General features: G+C 41.3%; 1 protein-coding gene across 1 annotated transcript; it reads right to left on the reverse strand.

The window, feature by feature from the left end:
- Nucleotides 1–6,010: 6,010 nt before the first annotated feature.
- On the reverse strand, nucleotides 6,011–9,067 carry LOC101422068 (nuclear pore-associated protein 1-like). The gene has a single exon (XM_004453751.2). It carries the CDS (start codon nucleotides 9,065–9,067, stop codon nucleotides 6,011–6,013), a length of 3,057 nt encoding a protein of 1,018 aa, XP_004453808.2.
- Between the last annotated feature and the right edge of the window lie 15,776 nt (nucleotides 9,068–24,843).

The raw sequence follows: 24,843 nt of genomic DNA on the forward strand, positions 1-24,843 counted from the left end.
TATGAACAAACATAAGCAAAAATTTTTTTCTTAATTTGCCTCCTTTTTAAAGAGATGCTGTTTATCACTGCCTTGCCTTTTATCAGGTATACCAGTTTTTCAGGTATACCAGTTTTTCATTTCTATCCATAATCTAAAAAACTATTTTGGCCACATTGTTATAACATGCAAACTAATAGTTATTTCTAATGTTATTAGCGTACTTATAAAGAATATTATTTAATATACTTCTTATCCTGGCCCATAAGTCTTTAACTTTACTCAACATAGGAGTTCAGCTTTGCAACCCTGGACAAGTTACCCAAACTCTTACTCAGTTTGTCTAAAGGAGGGAAGACAGAATTACCTGCTTCAAAAGGCCACAATTAGGAAAGAGGAGTCAAACATGAAAAACACCAAGAAGCACAGAATCTGACACATAGCAGGCCAAGAGAAATGCCTTGCTTTATCATCATCATCATCATGTCATCATCTGCAGTCATCTATTCCTGTGAATTGATATATTCTTAGCCTAAATTTTATTTTTTAATATGGAACCATTCCAATTCCTGAAAGCACTAAGTTATAAATTCCATGTTTTATTTTCTCATGCTACAAACTTTTCTTTTCTCTTTGAAATTAGTTAATAAACCTTATTAAAATAGTCTTCTTTAAAAGAATTATTTAGTAAAGGCCATGGGCATATTTTAAAAGTTGTTCAGACATTTTCCCCTTCATTCCTCCTGGAATAGGCTATAAATCATGATAAAGAAATTTCCTATCTTACAGAGATTTTAAAATTTATACTCTGTATGTCACTAAATCTTTTATCAGAATTGATTTCTCCAAACAGTTATACATTGATTTTGCTTATCTTTTCACAAGTCTGTTTTTTCCAATTATTTCCAATATTTAAAAAAATGTGGCATTGGTGTGGAGAAAGTGGCCATGGTGGCTGCTGGGTGTGGGGAATGGGAGGAAGAGATGAGATGTGGAGGCATTTTCGGGACTTGGAGTTGTCCTGGGTGGTGCTGCAGGGTCAATTACCAGACATTGTAGGTACTCTCATGGCCCGCTGGATGGAACGTGGGAGAGTGTGGGCTATGATGTGGACCATTGACCATGAGGTGCAGCAATGCTCAGAGATGTATTCACCAAATGCAGTGAATGTCTCATGATGGAGGAGAATGTCGCTATGGGGGAAGGAGTGGGGTGAGGAGGGTGGGGGGTATATGGGGACCTCATATTTTTTTAATGTAATATTAAAAAATGAATAAAGACAAAAAATAAAAATAAACATACTTAAATAAATGTATTTGCTGTGGTATAGCAGTGCTCCAAAATGTATTCACCAAATGCAATGAATGTGCCTCAGTGAAGAAAGAGGTTGTTGATGTGGGAGGAGTGGGGTGAGGGGGGTGGGGTATATGGGAACCTCATATTTTTTAATGTAATATTTTTTGCGATCTATGTATCTTCAAAAATACCATTAAAAATAAATGAATACAAATTTAAACATAAATATAAGACATACAATGACGTATTAAAATAAATTATTCAGGGAAGTAGGTATAGCTCAGTGGTCGAGTGCCTGCTTTTAATAGACTAGATGCTGGGTTCAATCTCCAGTATCTTCTAAGAAATAAAATTTTAAAAATGAATTATTTGCAAAAGCTTAAATATGTATATATTTTTCTTTGCTTCACTTTACTTTTCATGAGAATTTAGACTAAGAAAACTAAAGCTTTTGGAAGTTCCATTTCCAGCTTCTTCCACAGTTATAAAATTCTGAATTATTTAAAATTCTTTTTGTTTTAAAGCCAGCTAGTTAATATTATAGGAGATGACAGTCATGAGGCAAGCTGACATGAGCTCCCAGGGATTTCGAGAAACTGGTCACTTTAGTTGAGTTGAATGATCCAATTCATGGGGATTTTAATCTGGAATTACCCCACGTAAAAAATTTGTGTTCTTTAAGGACTTGAAATTATGATTGCATTGTGACTCATGCTTGGAGCTCTTATTTCATCTTTCCCCCCAATTTCTTTCTTTTTTAATCATTTTTTATATAGCAACATTCAGGCTGTGAAAAAGCAACAAGACCCAGAAACCCAGATTCATAAATAATTTGAAAAGAAAAAAGAAGTATGCATGGAAGGGTAAGGGGACACCAGAGGCCAAGCACACAGCCTCATGAAATCAACACTCCCTAAGCAGGCCTTATTTGGGAATATAGGATAATCTATTTCCCCAATATAACAGCTTTACTCCTTCATATTAAGAATTCTCTACTCAGGACTCTTGTACTTATTTTATTTAAACTTATAATTTTCAATGCACCCATTAAATATATCTCTCAGAGACTTCAATCTTTTGACTGTTCATATGCTATTTAAGCCCTGAGTCCCGACAGAGTTGCAGCCAATTCCTACTCTCCAATTCTTTGCGCTTGCCCTGGACAACCAACAAAATGATGGACAAGCTCCGTCCCAAAGCACAAGATGTATAACTGCAAACAGAAGAATTCCTTCCATCTGTCCCGTAATATCTAAGTCCCTTCTCAACCCGAAGCGATCGGAATGGACATCGTTCCAAATCCCTCACAACTGAGGAATGAGCAAACGTAAGGGGAGTGGGTAACCACGGATCAAATTAGATTTATTGTTATTGGAGTTATTATCTTGTGTTAACAGAAGTTAAAACATTGATATAAAGATAGTGCATGCCAGGGGTCCAGAAGTAGAGGAGGGATGAATGGGTGTAACACAGGGCCTTTTCAGGGCAGTGGCATTGTGGTGTATAAGACTGCACCGATGGACACATGACATTATGCATTCACCAAAGCCTGTAAAACTGTACAGCACAAAGTAAACCATATTGGAAACTACAGACTTTGGTTAGGAGCAATGCCTCAATATTGCTTCATCAATTGTAATAAATATACCACAGTAATGTAATATGTTAATAATAGGGGAAACCATATGTGTATGTATGCGAAGGTTATAAGGGAATTCCACATACATTTGGTGTAATTTTTCTGTAAATCTAAAGCTTCTATAAAAATAATAAGTTTATTATTACAAAGAAATTTGTAGGGGAAATGCATTTTATATATATGGTACTAAAATAAAATTCTTTTTTAACAATCCATGATCATCACAACACAGAGAATCCCAAGTTAAACTATGGACTAAAGTTAATAGTTCATTTATAAAAAATGTGCTTTCATTAATTGTAATAAATTAATGCTTGGTTCAAACAAACTGTGAAAAGAAATATGAGACAAATTGGAAAATTTGAAAAGGTGCAATGATATTAAGGAAATATTGTTAGCATTTAGATGAAATACTGGTATTTTAGTTAAGTTTAAAATTTGTCTTATATTTTGAAGTATATTTGGAAAGGCGTACCAATACCAAATTTGGTGGCATGTTCCCTATAGTTAGAAAAAAAATCTAAACAGAGTTACTAGACCTGATAGATGAGTTCAGAAAAGTAGCAGGACAGAAGATTAATAAGCAAAAATCAGTAGTGGTTCTGTACAAATCTATTGAGAAATCTGAGGAGGAAATTTTTTAAAAATTAATTTTAAGGGCAACTAAGAGAACTATATACTTAGGAACTGAATATTTAGGACACAAAGGACCTGTATTCAGAAAACTACAACAAAATATTGCTAAAAGAAACTGAAGAAGGCTTAAACAAATGCAAGAACATTCTCTGGTCATGAATTAGAAAACTAAGTATCTTTAAGATGTCAATTCTACCCAAATTGATTTACAAATTCAGTGTAATCCCAATAAAAAATTTTTTGCAGATGTGGAAAAACCAATGATCAAATTTATTTAAAAGGATAAGGGGTACCAAATAGACAAAAAAAAATCTTAAAAAAGAAAAATCAAGTTGATGGACTCTCATTCTAGACTTTAAAACATATTATTTAGTTACAGTGGTAAAAACAGCATGGTACTGGCTTAAGGAAAGACAAACAAATTGACCAACTGAACCAAATAAAGAACTCAGAAATAGACCCTCACATCTACATTCCAGTGATTTTTGACAAGCCAGCTGGGCAGAACAGTCTATTCAACAACTGATGCTGCGAGAACTGGATAGCCATATCCAAAAGAAAGAAAGAGGACCCCGATCTCACACCTTATATAAAAATTAACTCAAAATGGATCAAGGACCTAAATATAAAAGCTACAGCCATAAAACTAGAAGAAAATGTAGAAAAACATATTCAAGATCTTGTGGTAAGCAATAATTAAACCTTACACCCAAAGCTTGAACACTGAAAGACAGGCAAATAAATGGGACCTTCTCAAAATTAAACACTTTTGTTCTTCCAAAGACTACCAAGAAAGTAAAAAGTTAGCCTACTCAGTGGGAAAAAAACATTTGGAAACCATATATCTGATAAGGGTTTGATATTCATGTTATATAAAGAAATCAAACAACCCAGTAATAAAAAGAATAACAACCCACGAGGACCTGCTGGCGTGTTATGGGGTGCCACCTGGGATCCCGCAGGGCAGGAGGGACGTGTGGTCGGACATGGGCATGGGGCGGCTGCAGGAGCACTCAGCCCAGTGCCCAGGGACTCCCTGTGTCCCCGGCCCATGGGAGTGTTTTGGCTGCCAGGCACTTGCCCTGGGAATCATTGCATGGACACAATTTCATTTGTCTTGGCTATATTTCTTGGAGTAGAATTAGCAAGAATTACGGTTCAAGTGCATGGATGCTAAGGCCATTCATTTTGGGTGAAGGATGAACATGGTAGGATGATGGGCACAAGTTCAAATTAAAAAGACACACACAAAAAAAACACATTCCAACATTTTAAAGACTGAAATTGCGAAGTGCGATTTCTGAACAAGCACCGGAGATGGCTGAACCTATGGTGAGGTCAGAGGGGTGGAGAGAAGCACAGAGGAAAGAGGGGGCCACCCTGCCTCCCCCTGCTCTGGACCTCACGTCCTCCTGCGTGGCTGTCCCTAATGCTCAAGGCACAGGCTTCAGAAGCCAGGCCATGTGGTCATAAGGTGTGGCCACTTCCATGTCCTCCTCACTGCCCACAGAAAACAAAATAGTTAAGTCTGGCTCAACACATCACCACTCCTGCAACACAGTTCTTCCTCCGTCCTTGAGTCGAAGAGCAAAGACATACAAGCAGAGACAAACAAACAAGTTTATTTATAACGATCCGCATATATATAAGCTACATACATCATATAGGGAAGATAGAGAAGGGCCCGTTTAGGCAAATGGGTATGGGGACAGGAGTCATTTGTAGGTAACAGGAGGGCTTCCTGCCATTTCCAGGAAAAAAGGCCCAGAGTGTGGGTCTGCCCTGTCATCACCCAAGCCAGGGAAAGCAGTTGATACACACGTAGGTCTCTCTCCTACTCCCTATGTGGAAGTCTTCGATCCCATGCAGTGATCTCTTGCCAGCCTCCAACACACACACTCACACACACACACACGCTGGGCCTCCAGCTTGCTGACAGTGAAGAGGTTGAGCTGGACCTGTCCAACGCTTTTTTCCAGATGTTCAAAGACCCTTCATGACGAGACTGGCTGCACGCCGTTTCTGGAGGCCACTTTTTCTCTTTACTGGTGGAGACTGGGTCTTTTGCGCTGGAAGAAATACCTCTTATGAAGCCCTGGGTAGGTGATGGGGTGCCCAAAAGGAAAAGCTGCTACTTACCTTGCCCATACCAGAGGCACAGTTGCTTTAACCCAAGGGGCAGCAAAAGTGCCTCCAAACACAAGTATTTTCCCAGTGGCACTGGCTCCTTTAAAGCCAAAGGGGAACCCTGGCTGGAGGGGCCTCAGGTGTTTTGACTTAAAGGGAGAAGAGAAGTTTTCTCCTAGAAATGTTCTGACTTTGGCCAGGTGGGCCCCAGGTGCCCTGCTGGAAGGAGAGAACACAAGGGCCCTCAAGCACAGGGGTGGTGCTGTCCCTTCCCGTTACACCACACCTGTGTCCTGGCCAGGTGGACCACAGGTGCCCTGGTCGAAGGTGGAATTAAAAGGCCCCCCAGCTCTGGATAGTGTTGTCCCCTCCTGTTGTCCCACCTGTTTTCTTGTCAGGTGGACTCCGAGTGCCTTGCATGGAGGTGGAAGCAGAGGTGTCTTGAACTACAGGCATGACACTGGTTCCTCCTGCAGGAAGTATGCTCTGGCCAGTTGGGCCCTGTGGAGCAGAAGTGGTGCTGGAGCTTCCACTTGGTCCTGCTCCAAAGGTGAGAGCTCCAGAAGTGGAACTGGGTCCCGGGGCAGACGCGCTGACTGCACAGCTACTACTTCCCATCAGGGTGCTGACTGGGATGCCAAATCTGGAACCTGGCGATGTCAAGCCCACAAATGCTGGTGGTGGAACACCACCACTGGGTGGCTGGGCTGTGGGAGAACTGAAGCCTGCAGCTTGTGCTGAGGATGGCGACTTTCCCAACTGGAAGCAGGGGTTAAAGCTGTTGGCTCCCGGCTGCTGCCCGTTGGGGACCCCAAATGTGGGCTGAGGCATGGTTCCTGGGTAAAAGGGAAGATTGTGTGTTGGAGGTGGGCCATGGACCAACGGTGCAGGCAAGCCAGTGGAGACTTGGTTTGAGGCAATGCTGCCATTGCATGGTGTGTTGTCAGTACCAGGACATGCCGCATAAAAGGGGAAGACATTCTTCCTGGAGACAGGAGCAGTCTGGAGAGAGCCCACAGCCTGGGTAGGAGGCGTGGTGTCCATATCCTCAGCATCAGAGGTAAGCCTGGTTGCTGAGCATGCAGAGGGGCTGCCTGCTGGGGTGTCAGCAGCCACAAGAGAGATGGGCAGGCCAGCAGAGACAGGAGCAGCCTGGAGAGAGCCCACAGCCTGGGGAGGAGGCGTGGTGTCCATGTCCTCAGGATCAGAGGTAAGCCTGGTTGCTGAGCATGCAGAGGGGTTGCCTGCTGGGGTGTCGGCGGCCACAGGAGAGATGGGCAGGCCAGCAGAGACAGGAGCAGCCTGGAGAGAGCCCACAGCCTGGGGAGGTGGTGTGGTGTCCATGTCCTCAGGATCAGAGGTAGGCCTGGGCTCTGAGCATGCAGAGGGGCTGCCTGCTGGGGTGTCGGCGGCCACAGGAGAGATGGGCAGGCCAGCGGAGACAGGAGCAGTGGGAAAAGTGGCTCCCAGCTGCTGCCCACCAAGGCCCCCAAATGTGGGCTGAGGGGTGGCTGCTGGACCCAAGGGGAGGATGAAAACTGGGGTGGATGTAGTGTTTATTGGTACAGGCAGGTTGGTGGAATCTGGGGCATTTGCAAGAGGTGTTTGTTTTATATTACAGTGAGCACGTTGGAAATGGAGGGAAGGCACAACAGGGCTGGGAGGATGCAAGAAAATAACAGCGTGGGAAGGGGGAGTGGTGTCCATGTCACTTTCACTGGGGACCGAGGCAGGCTGGGAGGTCCCATGTGCAGATGTGCTGGCTGGGATGGTGGGTGTGAGCAGGGGAGCCGCTAGGGGCTGGCTGGTGAGGACAGGGATACGGGTGGAAGGGAAGGTGGGAGGGGTTGGTGAGAACAGAGGAGGAGGATCTATGCACATGGGTGCGGGTGATGGCTTTGCAGGAGTGGTGTGCTGGAAGGAGAGGGCTACGGCGTTAGCAGGAGTGGGGAGGTCAGAAACAGATGTTGCAGCCCTGAGTGAATGTGAAGGTGTGGCAGCCTCGAGAGGATGAGGTGCTGTGGCAGCCGTGGGCGGATGAGAAGCCGAAGGTACAGGGGCAGAGAGGATTGGTGGCCTGGCAGGCAGGTCAGCCAAGGCAGTGGCCGCTGTGGCGGTGGTAGCCGGGATTGGCCCAGTGACTGGGGTTTGGCACAAGGCATCTGTAGTCTCCCCCGAAGGCAGAGAGGGAGAACTGGCAGGTGCAGGGACACTGCTCTCTGCAGAAGCCTCTCTTCCACCTTCCTCGGCGATGCCATGGCCCTGTTTTTGCTCAACCTTCTCTTCCCAGCATGGGTCTCCAGCTGCGGCTCTCCGAGGAAACTTCAGGGGTGGGGGCCGCTCACCTCCACCCCACGACAGTGGCAGCAGCAGTGGCAATGGTAGTGGCCTCGGTCTTTTCCATTTACGGGGCCTGACGCTGGCTGGTGTGAGGAGAGGAGCGCTCCTTGATGGCTCAGCTGGGCGGTGCTCTTCCTGCGTCTCCTCCCCTGGCTGTGAGCCTGGAGAGCTGCGGCCGTGGCTCCCCTCCAGCACCGCCTGTGGTGGTCTCTCTGACGGCAGCGAGCAGGAGGAGGATGCACCAGGGAGCCCTGCTGCCCCTGGACCGCCCCTTCCAGGAGGCAGGATGCTTCCTGCAGGCCTGTCCAAGCCCAGGATGGCCCAGCCGCTGACAGAGGAGCTCACAGACACCTGGGCCTCCTGACACCGTCTCTCTCCTTGTCTGTCCCTACAATGGAGATGCTTGTTCAGAGGTCCAGGACCACCCTGGAAGGACGTGACCACCTCCTCGGGCTCCAGGGGCCTGGATGGGGCCCGGACGCTTCCTCTGGTGTGGAGATCCCTCCTCTGCCCATCCTGCCCTCTGGTATCTCTGCAATCCTCCTCCTCCTTTTCCTCTGCTCGCTCTTCTCTGCCCTCTTCTGGGGCCCTCGGTCCACTTTCCTTCAGGTGAAGGGGTGGGAGGTGTCTGGATGGCTCCAGCCTCCTAGGGATGACCTGCTCAGGGGCCAAATCCAGAAGGGACAGTTTGCGCCCTGTACGAGGGATCCTCACCACCCCAGAAGAGTAGCCAAACATCTTGGAGTTCCACGATGACAGCACTGGCTTCAGACTCTCCCTCCCGAACGCCGACGGCAGGACCCCCAGAGAGGAGCAGTGAGGGTTCCAGATGGGATATCTCCTCTTAGGGGTGATGTAAATCCCAGAACGTAACTTCATGGCATCCGGGCCAGACAACCTGTGGGCAGGGCCAGGGAGGGGTGCTGGGGCAGCGGGGCCATCTGGACGAGCCCCAGGAGAACTGTGGAGGGGATAAACAGGCGGGTGACTGCTGGGCCCTGAGCAGCAGCTGCAGGGCTGCGACTGAAGTCGGCTCAGGAAATTGCCCATGAAGAGCTACCTGTGCGCTGTCCAATCGAGGGAGTGGAGTGAGAAACTAGAGAGGTCAACTAGCTCCCAGCTCCTCCGAGGCAAGGACCGCACTGGCACTGTTGAGCTCCTGGCTTGAGGTAGAATCTGGACGTGTCACAGAGGGAGGGAATGTGAGGGGTGGGGAATGGGCAAGAGGAGAAGGAAGGGCAGTTGGAACAGGTGCTGCAGTGCAAACTGCTAGGCCCAGTGACCCAGCCTCGGTGGTCCTCTCTAACACCCCGGCATGGTCTGCAGCTTGGCACGCCTTCTCTGTGGCCATCCCGTCAATGAACGTCACCAGTAGCGCGTCAGACTTTTCTGGAGAGTGCTCGCAATGCCTGACTTGCCCAGATGCTGCACCCCACAACATCCCTTCCTGGCCTAGCTAGGTTTTCTTTGCTTCTTTTGATCAATTGGGTGAAAACAATGCTGAAGCCTTGGAACCTTCCTTGGGTCACGCAAGTGTTAATGCCCAACCCAGGATTTGAACCCCAGCCTCTGTGATTCCAGAGTTCATTCATTTAACCACCAGGCGCTAGGGCCTCCTCCTCATATAGTGATTATGTATTACCATTTTAAAAAACAGTATTTAAGGTCTTTAGCACCAGGGCACGCCTATAATGAGCACATGCACTGGTGTACTAGGAGCAATTATTTGATTCACTTCAAGTTCACCTTCATCCATACTGGGCTACTTATGTCTCCTTAGGTGTGGGGTAGGAACAATGAGTTATCAGTGTAGCACTATTGGGTATTTCTCTTCTATTTGATCCTTGCTGCACCATTTACAAGGGAATATTCCATATGGATAAGAGGCCAGTTTCTCTGGCTCTCCTAGAATATGCCCAGCAAGGCATCTCATCCATGTTTCAGAAGCAAATAGGTCATTTCACGTTAATAGCCAAGCAGTGTATTGGATTAAAGTAGGATCAACACAGTTTGATCATTGTGAGCAAGCCAGTTGGTCCACTCTTCACTACACATTATTGGCCCCACATGTAACTTTAGAGATTCCTCTGCCCAAGAGAGGAGACTTGCACATTATTTTTAGTTAAGGTGTAGCCAACTGGATCAGGATAGGTTTTGACCCTCTTACTGTTGGCCATATAAAGAGATAGTCATGGAGGAGCTGGAAACAAAGGTCAGTGGGAACCCAGAAGAGAAAGGAAAGGATATCACCACATGTTGGGATAGTCAAGGAACCCAGGTATGCCGGGCAACCAAAATGCTCCCAACCAGGGAGAAAGCAAGCCTTGTAGCATCTGTATGGGGGCGTTTTGGGGACATGGAGTTGTCCTGAATGATATTGCAGGGACTGATGCAGGACATTATATATTCTGCCATAACTCACTGAATGGACTGGGGGAGAGTGTAAAGTACAATGTAAACTATAATCCATGTACTGTAGCAGTGCTTCAAAATGTATTCACCAAATGCAATGAATGTGCCACACTGATGAAAGAGGTTGTTGATGTGGGAGAGTGGGGGTGTTGGGGTGGGGAGTCGGGTACAAAGGTAGCTCTTATATTTTTTAACATAACATTTTGTTTGATCTGTGTATCTTTAAAAAAAAGGACAATAAAAAAGTTTAAAAAAAAAAAGACAAGCAACCCAAATTAAAAATGGGCAAAAGATTTGAATAGATATTTCTCCAAAGAAGAAATACAAATGGCAAAAAAAAAAAAAAACCCATGAGACAGAAATGGTAATTTCACTAGAGTGTTTAAATGGCAGATTATATCAGGCAGAACAAAGATTCAATGAACTTGAAGATAGGTTACATGTTATTCATTCGTTGGAGGAGAAGAAAGAGAAAAGAATGAAAAAAAGTGAACAGATAGTAAGAGAATTATGGGGCACCATTAAATATATATATAATAGAGGGAGTCCAAAAGGAAAGCAGAAAAATATGAAAAAATATAGTTGAAGAAATAATATCCAAAAAGTTCCCAAATTTAATGAAACAAGCAAGACTATCAGCACCATTTATTCAATAGCATGTGCTCACTTAATGTCTCTTTGTCACTCTTTAGTAATTCTCACAATATTTCAAACATTATCATTGTATTTATATCTGTTATGGTGATCTGTGAGCAGTGATCTTTGATGCTACTTTTGTAATTGTTTTGGGGCACCACAAACCACACCCACATAATATGGACAAATTTAATTGATAAACGGTGTGTGAATTCTGATTGCTCCACCGACCAGCCATTTCCCCCAGCTCTCCCTCTCCTCAGGCCACCCTATTCACTGAGACACAACAATATTGAGGTTAAGCCATTTATTTTCCCTATAGTGGCCTCTAGGAAACGGAAGAGTCAGCAATGTGGCAAACTTCATTGTCTTATTTTAATAATTTGCCACAGACACCCCAACCTTCAGCAATCATAACCCTTGTCAGTCAGCAGTCATCAACACTGAGGCTAGGCCCTCAACCAGCCTGGCTGAAGGCTTCGATGATGGCGACTACATTTCAGCAATAAAATATTTTTAATTAAAGGTATGTTCACTGTATTTTTTAGACATAATGTTATTACACATTTAATGGAGCTATGGTATAGTGCAAATTAAGCTTTATAGGCACTGGGAAACCAAAAAAAAAAAAAAAGTGTAACCTGCTGTATTATCATATTTGTTTTACTGTGGCAGTCTGGAACCACACCCACAATATTTGTGAGGTACGCCTGTATAGTACAGTTGCTTGTATAAAGCCAGTTTTAAAATTTACCCAAGTCTCCCAAAGGTTAGGGAATGAATTTCAATCTGGAAAATTTTTTCATACTGAGTCTAAAAACAGGGAAGCTATTTCTGTACCTTTGAGGAAATTTGTGTTTGGAGAATACAAAAATATTAATTCTGTATTTTATCTGCATGTCCTGGATTATAATTTAGTCAAGCAAGATGGGGGTGTAAATCTAAAGTCTTTTAAGGAAACACCTAGGGAATGAGATTAACACACAAGATCAGGAAAAGATAACACACCTTTTCATTCTCTGAGGGTTCTGAATTGGGGCCGGATCTTAAGGAAAGACATATATTTACACATTAAATGGTCAGGTGATGAAAAAGAAAATATGCTCAAACCTCAGCTGTGTTATTGTCTAAAACAACAATATATAAAACAGCCAAGGTAGAAGCTAATCTCAGACCAATAAGGAACTGATAGATGTTCACACTTCTTACTTGCCTTGCAGTACACTAAAGCACAATGACAATCTATATGTTAAGAAAATTTTGAGAATAGTGCACACTTGGGCATTACGTTCTACCCGAGCAGAATGCTTTCAATTAAAAGAAGAAAGTTTTACTTCCTCATCCTGAAAATAGTCTGCATACTCAAAATCCTTTTCTAAGATACCACAGGATTCTCCTCTAGGAAGCTAAATTTGTTTTTATTCAGCAAATTTCATGTACTTTGATGTACCCATACATTTATACTTACACATAAAAATTGTACTTAACAAAATAATGACAGTATTATTTGCAATTTTAAACTCTAGCCTTTTAAAAAGAATCTTTCAGGAATATTTTAAAACTACATTGATTTTATATTACATAATTTGAAGGCCATTAAACTGAATTTATTTTTTAATAGGTAAAGATTATAAACAAAATATAGCATTGTGACTTTTTTGTTTTCACTCTGTCTCTCTTTGACTGCTAGCTTCTTTAGAACCTCTCAAAATTAAAAGAAAAAAGGATTACTAAGAATACAACCAACAATATATGAAAAGTTTATTTAACCATACACTCCTTGTATTATTACAACTTGTTTTTATTTTTAAAGATTTATTTTATTTATTTAGCCATCTCCCTCATTTGTGCTCACTGTCTGCTCTCTGTGTCCATTCATTGTGTGATTTCTGTATCTGCTTGTCTTCTCTTTAGTAAGCACTGGCAACCAAACCCTGGACCACTCATGTTGGAGAGAGGCACTCGATTGCTTGAGTCACCTCTGCTCCCTGCTTTGTTATGGCTCTCATTGTATTTCCTCTGTGTCTCCTCATTGCATCATCTTGTTGCATCAGCTTGCCATGCCAGCCCTTTGGGCCAGCTCGCTGTCTTGCTCATCTTCTCTAGGAGGCACCAGGAGTTGAAACCAGGACCTCCCATGTGGTAGGCAGGTGCCCAAATACTGGAGCTATAGTGGCTTCCCCATGCAGTATTTTTTAAAAGTCAAATTTCATGCCCAAAATCCACAGGTGACAAAATATCAAAATTTAAAATCAAAACAGGGTCTGACAGGGCCTGGATTAGGGTGAGGTGAGTGAGGCGTGTCACACAAGTGCACGGTTGGAGGGACCTAGTGGGGATCAGAGACTAGCCGCCAAAACCAGTGCGGTAAAGGTCCAGCCACCTCCCTACTCATTACATCTGCTTCCTGGCATGAGCCAGGTTTGGCCTGAGCCCACCACCACCACCTCTGCCCCCTTTGCCAGGTGCCTTCTTTCCAGTCTCTGCTCCATCCAGGGCTGGCTGGCACTGGTCTGGCAAATGAAACTTCAGCTGGAGACCCATGGGGAGTTTCTGAAAGTTTTTTCCTTTTTTCTTTCCTGAGAAAAAGGCCACACTCGTCAGATTTCTCCATGCCCTTCCTTCCTGTCCTGGAAACATCAACAGGATGCTGCAGCCGCCATCTTGAGACCCTGAGGACAAGGAGCCCAGCTGCCTGAGGCAGAAGGCAGGGGGATCCCATCCCTGCTCACCTCACCAAACCAAAGCCCGGCCTCACCTCCTCACTCCTCCTGGGACAGAAAAATAACTTCTGTTTTGTGAAGCCACTGTTAGTTAGGAGTTTTTGTTGCTTGCAGCCTAAAGTATTCCCAAGTAATTCAAAGTTCAGTGAATTTTATGGAATGATCTGGAAAATCTAGATAGAAGAAATTAAAAAATAAACCCACATAAAGTCTCTCGACCTCAAAGATTCACATCTGGGCAGGGACCCATAATCTGAGCTGAGGGCGCGGTCCATGTGCTTTAGTCTGGAGGACAGAGTTCCCGCCACCTGCCTTCCAGGAGCAGAACTCTGAGTGTAAGCCCCTAGGAAGGAGGGATTTGAAGTCCACCTCCTCACTCCCTGCCCAGCTGTCCTTGAGACTTCTGGAGCCCCATTCCTGTCCTTCATCAGGTCGAGCTGTGAAAAGGCACAGACCCACACCTCTCCGGGGCCTTCTCGCTATGAGCTACGGGTCCAGCAGGTCTGGTGGGGCCTGAGACTCTGCATTCCTAACAAGCTCCCTGGGGCACCGGTGCTGCCGGCCTGGGGACCGCACAGACTTTTTTTGAATCATGGAGAACGGCACGGGGCTGCGCGCTGTGGAAGCTGAGGATTCAGGTTGGCGCCAGGGTGGGACAGCGGCGGAGCTCGGGCGCCAGGCCCAGGACAGGAAGAGCGGCCTGGGGCAGGAAGCTGGCGGGCGGGCTCCGGGGCAGGGCCTTGCGCAGCCGCAGTGCGTCCTCAGGGCGGTCCCTCAGTTAGCAGGAAGGGTTTCAGGTTTCGTGGAGGAGACACCAGAAGGTCGAGTATTATTTGATAGGGTTGGCTTCAGCACCCGAGACAGTGCTGGGAGGGATTCCTCCTCGTCTTCCTCCACCGCGGGTTTGGGCGCCGCGAACCTGCAGCTGCAGCGTTTCCTGGAGGTGGAGACGCAGAGGCGGCGCTCTCAGCAGCTGGAGCATCAGAGGCCGATCTTCGTTGGAGAAGCGCATGGACAAGACTGGGCCAAAGTGGGACAATTGGGCTGAGGCCTGTTTTGTGAACTGCCTTGAGCGCTTCATTGATACAATCCAATTCATCTTGAATCGACTGGAACAGACCAGAAATCCAAGCCAGTCTTCTCAGAAAGCCTTTCCGACTGATCTTGGCATTACCTCTTTGGAAAAGGAGGTACTTCAAGAAATGAGGAGCTGTTGATGGGATGGTGGAAGAAAAGGCTACAGCGGGATTGGCTCTTACCTTTTATCACTCTTGGGACACCGTGTCATCTGAGCATGAACAGAGACCAGTTACTTTCATGTGGGACTTGAGGCTCATATATGTGCTTGGTTGCTTTTTTTAATGCTAATCTTGTGAAAATAACAGAGATGAATGCAAAACTCTACTAGATGCATATTACTGTCTGTGGGACTTCTTTTCTCAGAGTTCCATCAGCTGCTTCCTATAACTTAACATGGGACCTCAGGGGTAACATTTGTCATTTGTGCTGATTCATTTCACATTTCTGGGGAGATTAATACACATTTTTGCATTTCAGAAAGAGCAGTGGTGGCTGCTGTAACTACAGGCCTTCTTACCCAGTAGTGCTTGAATATCAGTTCTGGGGAAAAAATTATGGAGTGTTCAAACTGTGCACCCTAGCTTTCTAGATTATCTCCCTTCCACAAACTATGATTTACTTAAAAACCTGTTTAAAGGATGGTCCCTGGACACAATATAGATAGCTTAGAGTATCGAGGCCATTAGTTATAAAGGAATTTAGCTAGTGAGCATAATGTTCTTTACTATACTACCACGAGGAAGAAGTTAATTTAGTCTGTATTTCAGGGTACACAATTCAGATATATGCCTAAATTAGTTTTAAAGATTTATGCCAGTAAAAACTAACAGCGGTTTCAGGTTGAGTGTATGCCTAATATAATTCAGTATAGATTTTATTTACTGCATCCTTTTCATCAATGAAATAAAAGCTTCTACAAGATTTTTAAAAAATCATAGAATTGATATAAAAATTAAGCCATGACGAGTTTGACAATTATTTTTATCAATATAGTTCTCCCTACCTGAAAATTTTATGCACATGATTTAACATACTTTGGTCTTAATGGTTTGTCATACATTAGATTTTATGTTTAATATTTTAAAAAAACATTAGCCTCTATGTCTATGTCAGTTTCCTACTCCTGGTGAAACAAGTTACCATAACCTTATTGACTTAAAGCAACACAAATTTGTTATCTTGTAATTCTGGAGATCAGAAGTCTAAAATTAGATGCATGGACTAAAGGAAAGGTGACAGCAGGGTTGGTTCCTGCCTTTCCTGCTTCTAGACACTCTTGTGTTCCTGCTCTGATGGTGCCATCCTTCGTATTCAAAGAGCATCACTCCAACCTCTGCTTCCATCTCCTCATCTTCTTTTCTGATGTTGACCTTCTTGCCTCACTCTTATAAGGATCCTTGTGATTACACTGGATGTACATGAATAATCCAGGATAGTCTCCTCATCTTAAATTCCTTAATATAATCATATCTGCAAAGAACCTTTAGCCATTTAAGGTAGTATATCCACAGATTCTATGGAGATCTTAGGAGAAACACTGTACTCTCTGCCACGATGTCAATAATGGTTATAAACACTTTATTGTATTGTATCATTTTTATCAATGATGCCAAAGTTTCAAACTTATAATCAAATCTATGCACTACTGTGAAAATTATTCCTTTGCTTTTATTCTTACAAGATATTCATCTGCTAGAAGGCAAAAACCCTTTAGTATTTGAGACGTATTTAGTATTTTTTTAGCGGTATTTTAGTATTTGAGATGTATTTAGCCTTGAGAGGGCAGAGTTGAAACAAATTACAACTGACATGATTGACTAAGGGGAATGGTTTCTGGTCTCACCTAACCACACACACTCATTCACATGGTACTATTCACCTTTGTGTATATCAAGAGGTTGGCTTGATTGCTGATGTGGGCAGGAATAAAGGTCAGCACCTCTGGCAAGTTAATTTTCTCCTAAAGCTTTTCATCTTTGCTCAAGGAGGTTTTCTCTTCCCTGTTTTTTGTTCTGTTTACCTCAAATCACATTTTTTATTTCAGAAATGAAATTTTTGGATAGAGTTGAAGCTCGCTTTGTATACTTCTCCCCCTGCAGAGGTAACGATCTTCCTGTACTCTGCTTCTGTTGCTCTCGTCCATTTATTATTATGTACTTACAAGAATGTAGACAGTGCTGCTGTGACTATGCCTAACTTTGCATAAATGGTCTCATACAGTACTTTTTCCTTGTTTATTTGTATGTGTAAAATTCACAATTCACAATTTTTATCTACATTTATTTGTATTTGAAAGGTGCATTGATTCTCGTAACCATGACCACAATCAAATTAATCACCAACGATTTCTCCCTGTCCTCTTTGCAGTCAACCTTTCTCCTACATCTCAGCGCCTGACTACCATGAATCAGATTTCTATCCCTACAATTTTACCTGAATAATATTTGATTATATAGATATAATTCAGCTATATAAAGAAATGAAGTACTGATACATGCTACAACAGCGATGAACACCTAAAAGTTTACCCTAAATTAAAGAAGTCACATACAGAAGGTCACAAATTATAGGATTACTTTTCTAGGAAATATCCAGATTTGACCAACTCATAGAGCTGGAAAGCAGATTAGTGATTGTCAGAAGCTGGAGGGAAGAGAGGTGTGGTAGGATGATTCATGTACCCCAGAAAAAAATATATCTTCTTAACTCCTAATCCATTCCTCTGGGTTAGAGCAAATTGTAACTAGGGCCTTTTGAATATGTTGGTTTTGGTTAAAGAGTGACCCAACTGAATGAGCTTGGGTCTTAATCCTACTGCCAGAGGCTTTAGGAAGAGAAAGCCATGTGGAGTAGCAGAAGTTACAAGTCAGTGGAACTGAAGGAAAAAGGAGAGGGCATAGCCATGTGACAGCCACAACACTACCACAGTGCTACCAGCCTCGGGTTGAAACAAGTCTTCTAGCTTCTGAAACCATGAAACAATTCCTATTGTTAAGCAACCCATTGTGTGGTACTTGTCATTGCAACAGGGACATTAAGAAGGAGATATCTTTAGATTCTTTTACAGTGATGAATGTTTTGGGGGTAATGAGAAATGGTGGTTGCAAACCCTGTGAATGTACTAAATACCACTGAGTTGTACACGTTAAAAAGGTTGGTTTTATGTTATGTGACTTTTGCTTAGTTTAGAATAGACAATTCTAGTGTCCACCGAAGGAATTAGAGGGTGGCAAAAGAAAAAACAATGAGGCTGCAGAGGAGGCTAAACCATAAATACAGGAGGAAGATTCTATGTTGTTTGTGTGGAGAGATGAGAGGGAAGATCAAAAATATTTCAGTGAACCAAAGTTGACAGAACTTTCTTATGACTTTTGTGAGGAGAGAAAATCTCAAGAAAACCAAGTTTTCCCACCTAAGCAAAGGGAGCATCTGGCTGCCTGAAAGAGGGAATACTGGGAAGGGAACAAAATTTGAGGGAAATTCTGAGCACTGTTCAAACATGTAACATTTAAGATATATAGCATGGTTAGTTTGGGTATTCTGAACAATCAACACTCTTCACACAGACTATTGGAAAAAGAGGGATGGAATTTACAATAAAAGAAGTACTTCATTGATACATATGAACACATGTAAAGTTACTTTATACATATAAGTTATGCATGTGTATATATGCATACAAAAATATGCATAACAGTCAGAAATGTTAGAAACTCAAGTAGAAAACAGCACCAGCTTAAAAAACATTGGTTTCCTTAGATTCAAAAATGAAATCATGAAAAATTTAAACCACGGAAAAGGAAAACATTTTCATCTAATCATCTGTGTCAGTTCTTGAAGAAATGAGGCATATTTAGTAGGATAAAATTTTAATAATCTACCTGGGTCTGAATGAATGGAAAAGCAGAAATAGAACATAAAGTAAGATCTTGCTATAGTAGGAAAAAGAGTAATTGTTTTGCTATTTAGTTAAGTGCCTTGCATGACTTGGAGATATCATTGTCTGCTTATCTTTTAAGTTAGGAATCATTATTATTGCCATTTAAAATAAACAAGTTTCAAAGAAGTATCATATCCCAGGTCACACAAATAAATTCAAACACAGCCTAACACAGCTCAATCCTGAGTTTGTAATTATTATGCTCTACTGCATACACTGTCCTGTTTAAGCATTACCATACTAGCAGTGATTATCACTTTCTACAGAGGACCTAATAGACAGGAACTATACCGCTGTTTAGACTTCCACAACTTATTTAAAATTTGTCTCTTTGTTTAATCAACTCTAAAATGTGAACCATTATGGAACTTTACACTTGGGGGGGTTTATGTTGATTATATTAGTTTATTCATATTAGAATAGCGCCTGGCACATAATCACCTTACAATTTCTTTTTGATTTAGTATACAATTATTGTGTCTCATTTTCATACAAATATGTAGAAGAACATTCTTCAGTAATCAGCCCCATTTTATCACCAATTCAGTCACAATCCTATTTCAATCTTTTTTCTCTTTCCATCCCTCTAAGGGTAAACAAGGAGTAAATACCGGTACAGTCCATTCAACGCTTTCATTACTTACCTTGCTTCATCTTTGCACTACATTAGCCACAGTTTCTCATCTGGTCCCTGGAACAGTAACTTTGTAGCCTTTGATCTTAGGAAATAAGATGCTCGCAGAGCAAATAAAAAACACTTGCAGTTTGCAAAATTGCTAAGAAGCTAACTCTCTAATTTTCCAGTAATCATAGGCCTTTAATAAATAAAGATGAATTTTGACATTAATTATGCACGTTTCATTTAAAAATAATGGTTCATACCCTTAATTCAAAAAGAGAGCGTTTATATTGAATTGAGTACTTATTATAGTTTCCTGGCTTATCTGTTCTAAACATTCTTTCAGGAAAATTCTGTTTTCCACTGAGAGTTGTCCACTTACTCTCTTTACTTTCTGTCTCATATTTATGAAATGTCTCTCTTTCCATGAATTTTATGATGTCCACAAATGTTTACCAATAGTTTGTAACTTTGAATTGGTTTGGTTATTTTATACCTTTGTGTTTACCAGTGGTTTTTATACCACCAATCATTGTGCTTGGGGGTGCCACATAATATATTCTGTGACAAATTACAAAGAGTGTAAAAAGAAAATAAGAAATAAAAAGATCACAGGCCTGCACTTTAAATAGAGCTTTCTAAAGTGAGAAAACTAATTTCAAACCAAGCTAAAGAAAAAGTAAAGATCAGAGCAGAATAAATGGAATAGAAAAGAAAATAAAAATGTAGAGACAATCAACAAAACAAAAAGTTGGTTCTTTGTAAAGATCAACAAAATCGACAAACTCTAATCTAAACTAACAAAGATAAAAAGAGAGAAGATGCAAATAAATAAAGTCAGAAATGAGATGGGGCACATTACCACTGACCCCACAGAAATAACAGAGATGAAAAGAAGTCATTTTGAACAATTGTTAGCCAAAAATTAGACCATGTAGATGAGATGGACAAATTCATACAAAAATGAACTACCTACACTGACTCTAGAAGAAATAATGAGGTCAACAAACCAATCACAAGTAGAAGATTGAAAAGGTCATCAAAAACCACTCAAAGATGAAAAGCCCTAGGCCAGATGACTTCACAGGTGAATTCTACCAATCATTCAAAGGCAATCTTGCTCATACTCTTCCAAATAATTGAACAGAAAGAACCCTAGCAAATTCGTTCTATGAAGCCAACATCATCCTAATACCAAACCAGGTATGAAAACAGAAAATGATAGACCTATGTCTGTAATGATTATAGATGCAAAACTCCTCAACAAAATACTTGAAGATTCCAAAAACACCTTAAAGACTTGTGCACCACTATCAAGTGGCTTTTATCCCAGCTATACAAGGGTAGTTTAACACAAGAAAATCAATTATTGTAATGAACCACATTAATAAATTAGAAAAGGAAAATCACATGATCCATTTGATGCAGAAAAGACATTTCACAAAATACAGCATCCTTTCTTGATAAAAACACTCCAAAAGATAGGAATAGAAGGAAGCTTTCTCAATATGGTAAAGTGCATACATGAAAATCCTACAACTAGCATTGTCCTCAACAATGAAAGACCTGAGAGTTTTCCCACTGAGGTCAGGAAGAAGACAGTGACACCCACTTTTACCTTTGTTATTAAATATTGTGCTAGGGCTTCTACCTAGAGCAATTAGGTTAAAGAAATGAAAATCATACATATAAGAAAGGAAGGAACAAAACTAACATTATTTACTGATGATGTGATCCCATACCTAGAAAATCCTGAAAAACCCACAACAAAGTTCCTGGAACCAATACACGAGTTCAGCAAAGTGGTGGGATACAAGACTAATATGCAGAAATCAAGAGGGTTTCTATTACACTGCTGATGTGCAATCTGAGAAGGAAATCAGAAAAAAACTTCCATTTAAAATAACAATGAAAAGAATCAAATGTTTAAGAATGAGCCTAACCAAGTCAATAAAGGACCTGTATTCAGAAATCGACAAAGCATTGCTAAAAGAAACTGAAGAAGACTTAAATAAATGAAAGGAAATTCCATGTTCATCGACTAGAAGACTAAATATCATTAAGATGTTAATTCTACCAAAATTGATTTAAAGATTCAATGCTATCACAATAAAATTCCCAACAGCCTTTTTTGCTAAGAAATGGAAAAGTCAATTATCAAATTAATTTGGAAGGGCAAGGAATCCGAAATAGCCAAAATCTGTTAAAAAAAAAAAAAAAGAAGTAAGAAAGAAGTTGGAGGACTCTCACTTCCTGATTTAAAAGCATTATTTTTAGCTACAGTGGTAAATGCAGCGTGGTACTGGCATAAAGACAGATAGGTTGACCGACGGGATGGAATTGAGAACCCAGAAGTGTACCCTCACATCTACAGTCAAGTGACTTTTGACAAGGCTATCAAGTCCTTTCAGTAAACCAAAAGAGACTATGGTTGGAGAAATGAATATTCATATCCAAAAGAAAGAAATAGGACCCTCATCTCACACCATATACAAAAATTAACTCAAAATGGATCAAGGTCCTAAATATAAAAGCAAAAATCATAAAACTCCTTCAATACCTTGTGGTAGGCCGTAGTTTCTTAAAATACTCCCAAAGCACTAGAAACAAAAGACAAAGAATATTAATCGGACCACTTCAAAATTAAACATTTCTGTACCTCAAAGGCATTTTGTCAAAAGGGTGAAAAGGCAGCCAACTCAATGGAAGAAAAGATTTTAAATCACATATCCTATAAGAGTTTAATATCCATGGTATATTAAGAGATACTAAAACTCAGTAACAACAACAACAAAAAACAATAACCAGCTTTAAAAATAGCAAAACAGACCAAGAAGAAATACAAATGATGGAAAAACACATTTTAAAAATGTTCAAAATCACTAGCTATTAGGGAAATGCAAATCAAAACAACAATGAGATATCATTTCACCCCTATTAGAATGGTCACTATTATAAAGTCTGAAAACTGTAAATGTTGGAGTCAATGTGAAGACATAGGAATGCTTATTCATTGCTAGAAGTAATGTAGACTAGTACAGCCACTGTGGAGTACTGGCAGTTCCTATGAAAGTTGAATATAGACTTGCCATGTGACCTGACAATACCATTACTAGTTTTATACCCACAAGAACTGGGAGAGTGATAAGAACAGATGTCTGCACACCAGTGTTCATAGTGGCATTATTAAAAAATGACAAAAAAGGAATAGCCTAGATGTCCATCCACTGATGAATGGATAAACAAATTGTAGTGTGTATACACTATGGAATATTATGCAGCTATAAGAAGAAATGAAATCATGAAACATATGATAACATCGATGAACCTAGAGGACTTTGTCTTAAGTGAAGCAAGCTAAACACAAAAAGATAATTCCTGTATGATTGCACTATCATGAACTAAATATATTGTGTAAACTCATGGAGTTGATAATTAGAATATAGGTCACCAGAAAATAGAATGAGAGTAAAGAATGGAAAGCTGAGGGTTAATCTGTGCAGAATTGCTATAAAGGATGTTTATAAATCTTTGGAAATGAATAGAAATGATAAAAGTACATCATAATGTTTGTAACTAGCAAACCTATTATATGGGTATTACAGTTGTTGACAAGAAAATTCTAAGGCCATGTATATTACTAGAAGGGAAGTTTAAAAATTTAATGTGGGAACATATAACATAGTAAAACCTCATATGAAATACAAATATGGAAAATATTGCATATATAAGACTGTTTTTACAAAATAGCTTGATAACGCATAACTCATGAAGAATGGTTGCTCAGATAGTTGCACCAGAACATGTCATAAAAATATAGTGTAGGACTGTCTTCAGTTCTTTGTACAAAAACTGCCAAAAAGCAGAGACTCAACAATGTGTCTTGAATGACTTCATGGGTGAATGGATGGATGGAATTTGTACATTTACACAAATTGGGGGGTGTTCCCTCCAAAGCAGGGATGTGTAGGTGTCAGTAATTTCAGCAAAAGCAAAACTGTTGTCAGGCTATTACAAATACCACCAAAAATAAAAAAATGATAAGCATTCCACCTCCTTTTCTATCCCAATTCCTGGCCTCCATAATGCATTTCCCTTAACTACAGTATGAAGTTGCCCTTCTGCGACTGGAGATAACCCCAAGAGTTTTTACTAAATATTCTGTTCAATTCATGAATTCATTTAAAAATTATTGATTGAGGCTCCATTATGCACTGCTCACTGTTTGTGTGTGTATGTGTGTGTGTGTGTGTGTTGTGGGGACAGAAAGTAGTAGCGAAATTTCTGCCCTCCATGAAAATGTGCTATCACTGTAGAGACAGGAAAGGCACCACACACACATATTGCTATATTGCCTGAGCAAGATAGAAAGGCAAGTGATGTCAATAATTTACAATACATTGATTAACTGTTACACAGCAAAGGGAAGCCAGTATGGTTTAAAGTCTTTAACAAGATGAAGTAAATTACAGTAATGAATTTGCTTATTTAGTTTTATTTTCATCATTTGAAAAAATGAGATTAATACTGATTTTGCAAGAGATTTATATGAGAATGAAGAAGGGAGTGGAGTGATAAAAGAGGAAAAAGTAGTAAATAAGGCAGAATTTCAAAGTAAGTAAGACACAAATCAAGAAAGAGGAATGAAAAACATCTGCATACAAAAGTAAGGGAAACAAGAAGGGTCCTGGGGTGGTAAGGAGCACACAGAACTCTTTGGATTCACAAAGGGGACATCTGGAGAATGGTGGGTGATGTGCCTAGGAGAGTGGTTATGGCAGACTAATGCATTGAAATCCTAATGAGAAGCTTTATTTTTTGCTCTAAGCTTTGTGGTGTGCTCTTTGTACTATTTCTCATGATTTATCTCCTGATTCTGACGGGGAACTTATGATCCATATACATTGTCACCTCCGCACACCCATGGACTTCTTCCTGAGCCACCTCTCCTTTCAAAACATCTACTCTTCAGTAACTGTGTCCAAGATGCTAGAGAACCCCCTGTCTCAGAGGAAAACCATCTCAATAGAAGGCTGCCTGGCTCAGGTCTTCTTTGTGTTTGCTGCTACAGGCATTGAGGCCTGCCTGTTCTCCGTGATGACCTATGACTGCTATGCTGCCAACTGCCACACCCACTATTCTATGCACAGGTGATGAGTAAACTGTCATGTTTGAAGTTGGTGTGGGGTTCTTGGGTCATGGCCTTTCTGGATGCACTTATCAACATCCTCCTGGATTTGAATTTGGACTTCCATGAGATTCAAATCGGGCATGCCTATAATGAGCACATGCACTGGTGTACTAGGAGCAATTATTTGATTCACCTCAAGTTCACCTTCGTCCATACTGGGATACTTACGTCTCCTTAGTTGTGGGCTAGGAACAACAAGTTATCAGCATAGCACCATTGGGTATT

Source organism: Dasypus novemcinctus (assembly GCF_030445035.2).
Source record: "Dasypus novemcinctus isolate mDasNov1 chromosome 12 unlocalized genomic scaffold, mDasNov1.1.hap2 SUPER_12_unloc_1, whole genome shotgun sequence".
Taxonomy (NCBI): domain Eukaryota; kingdom Metazoa; phylum Chordata; class Mammalia; order Cingulata; family Dasypodidae; genus Dasypus; species Dasypus novemcinctus.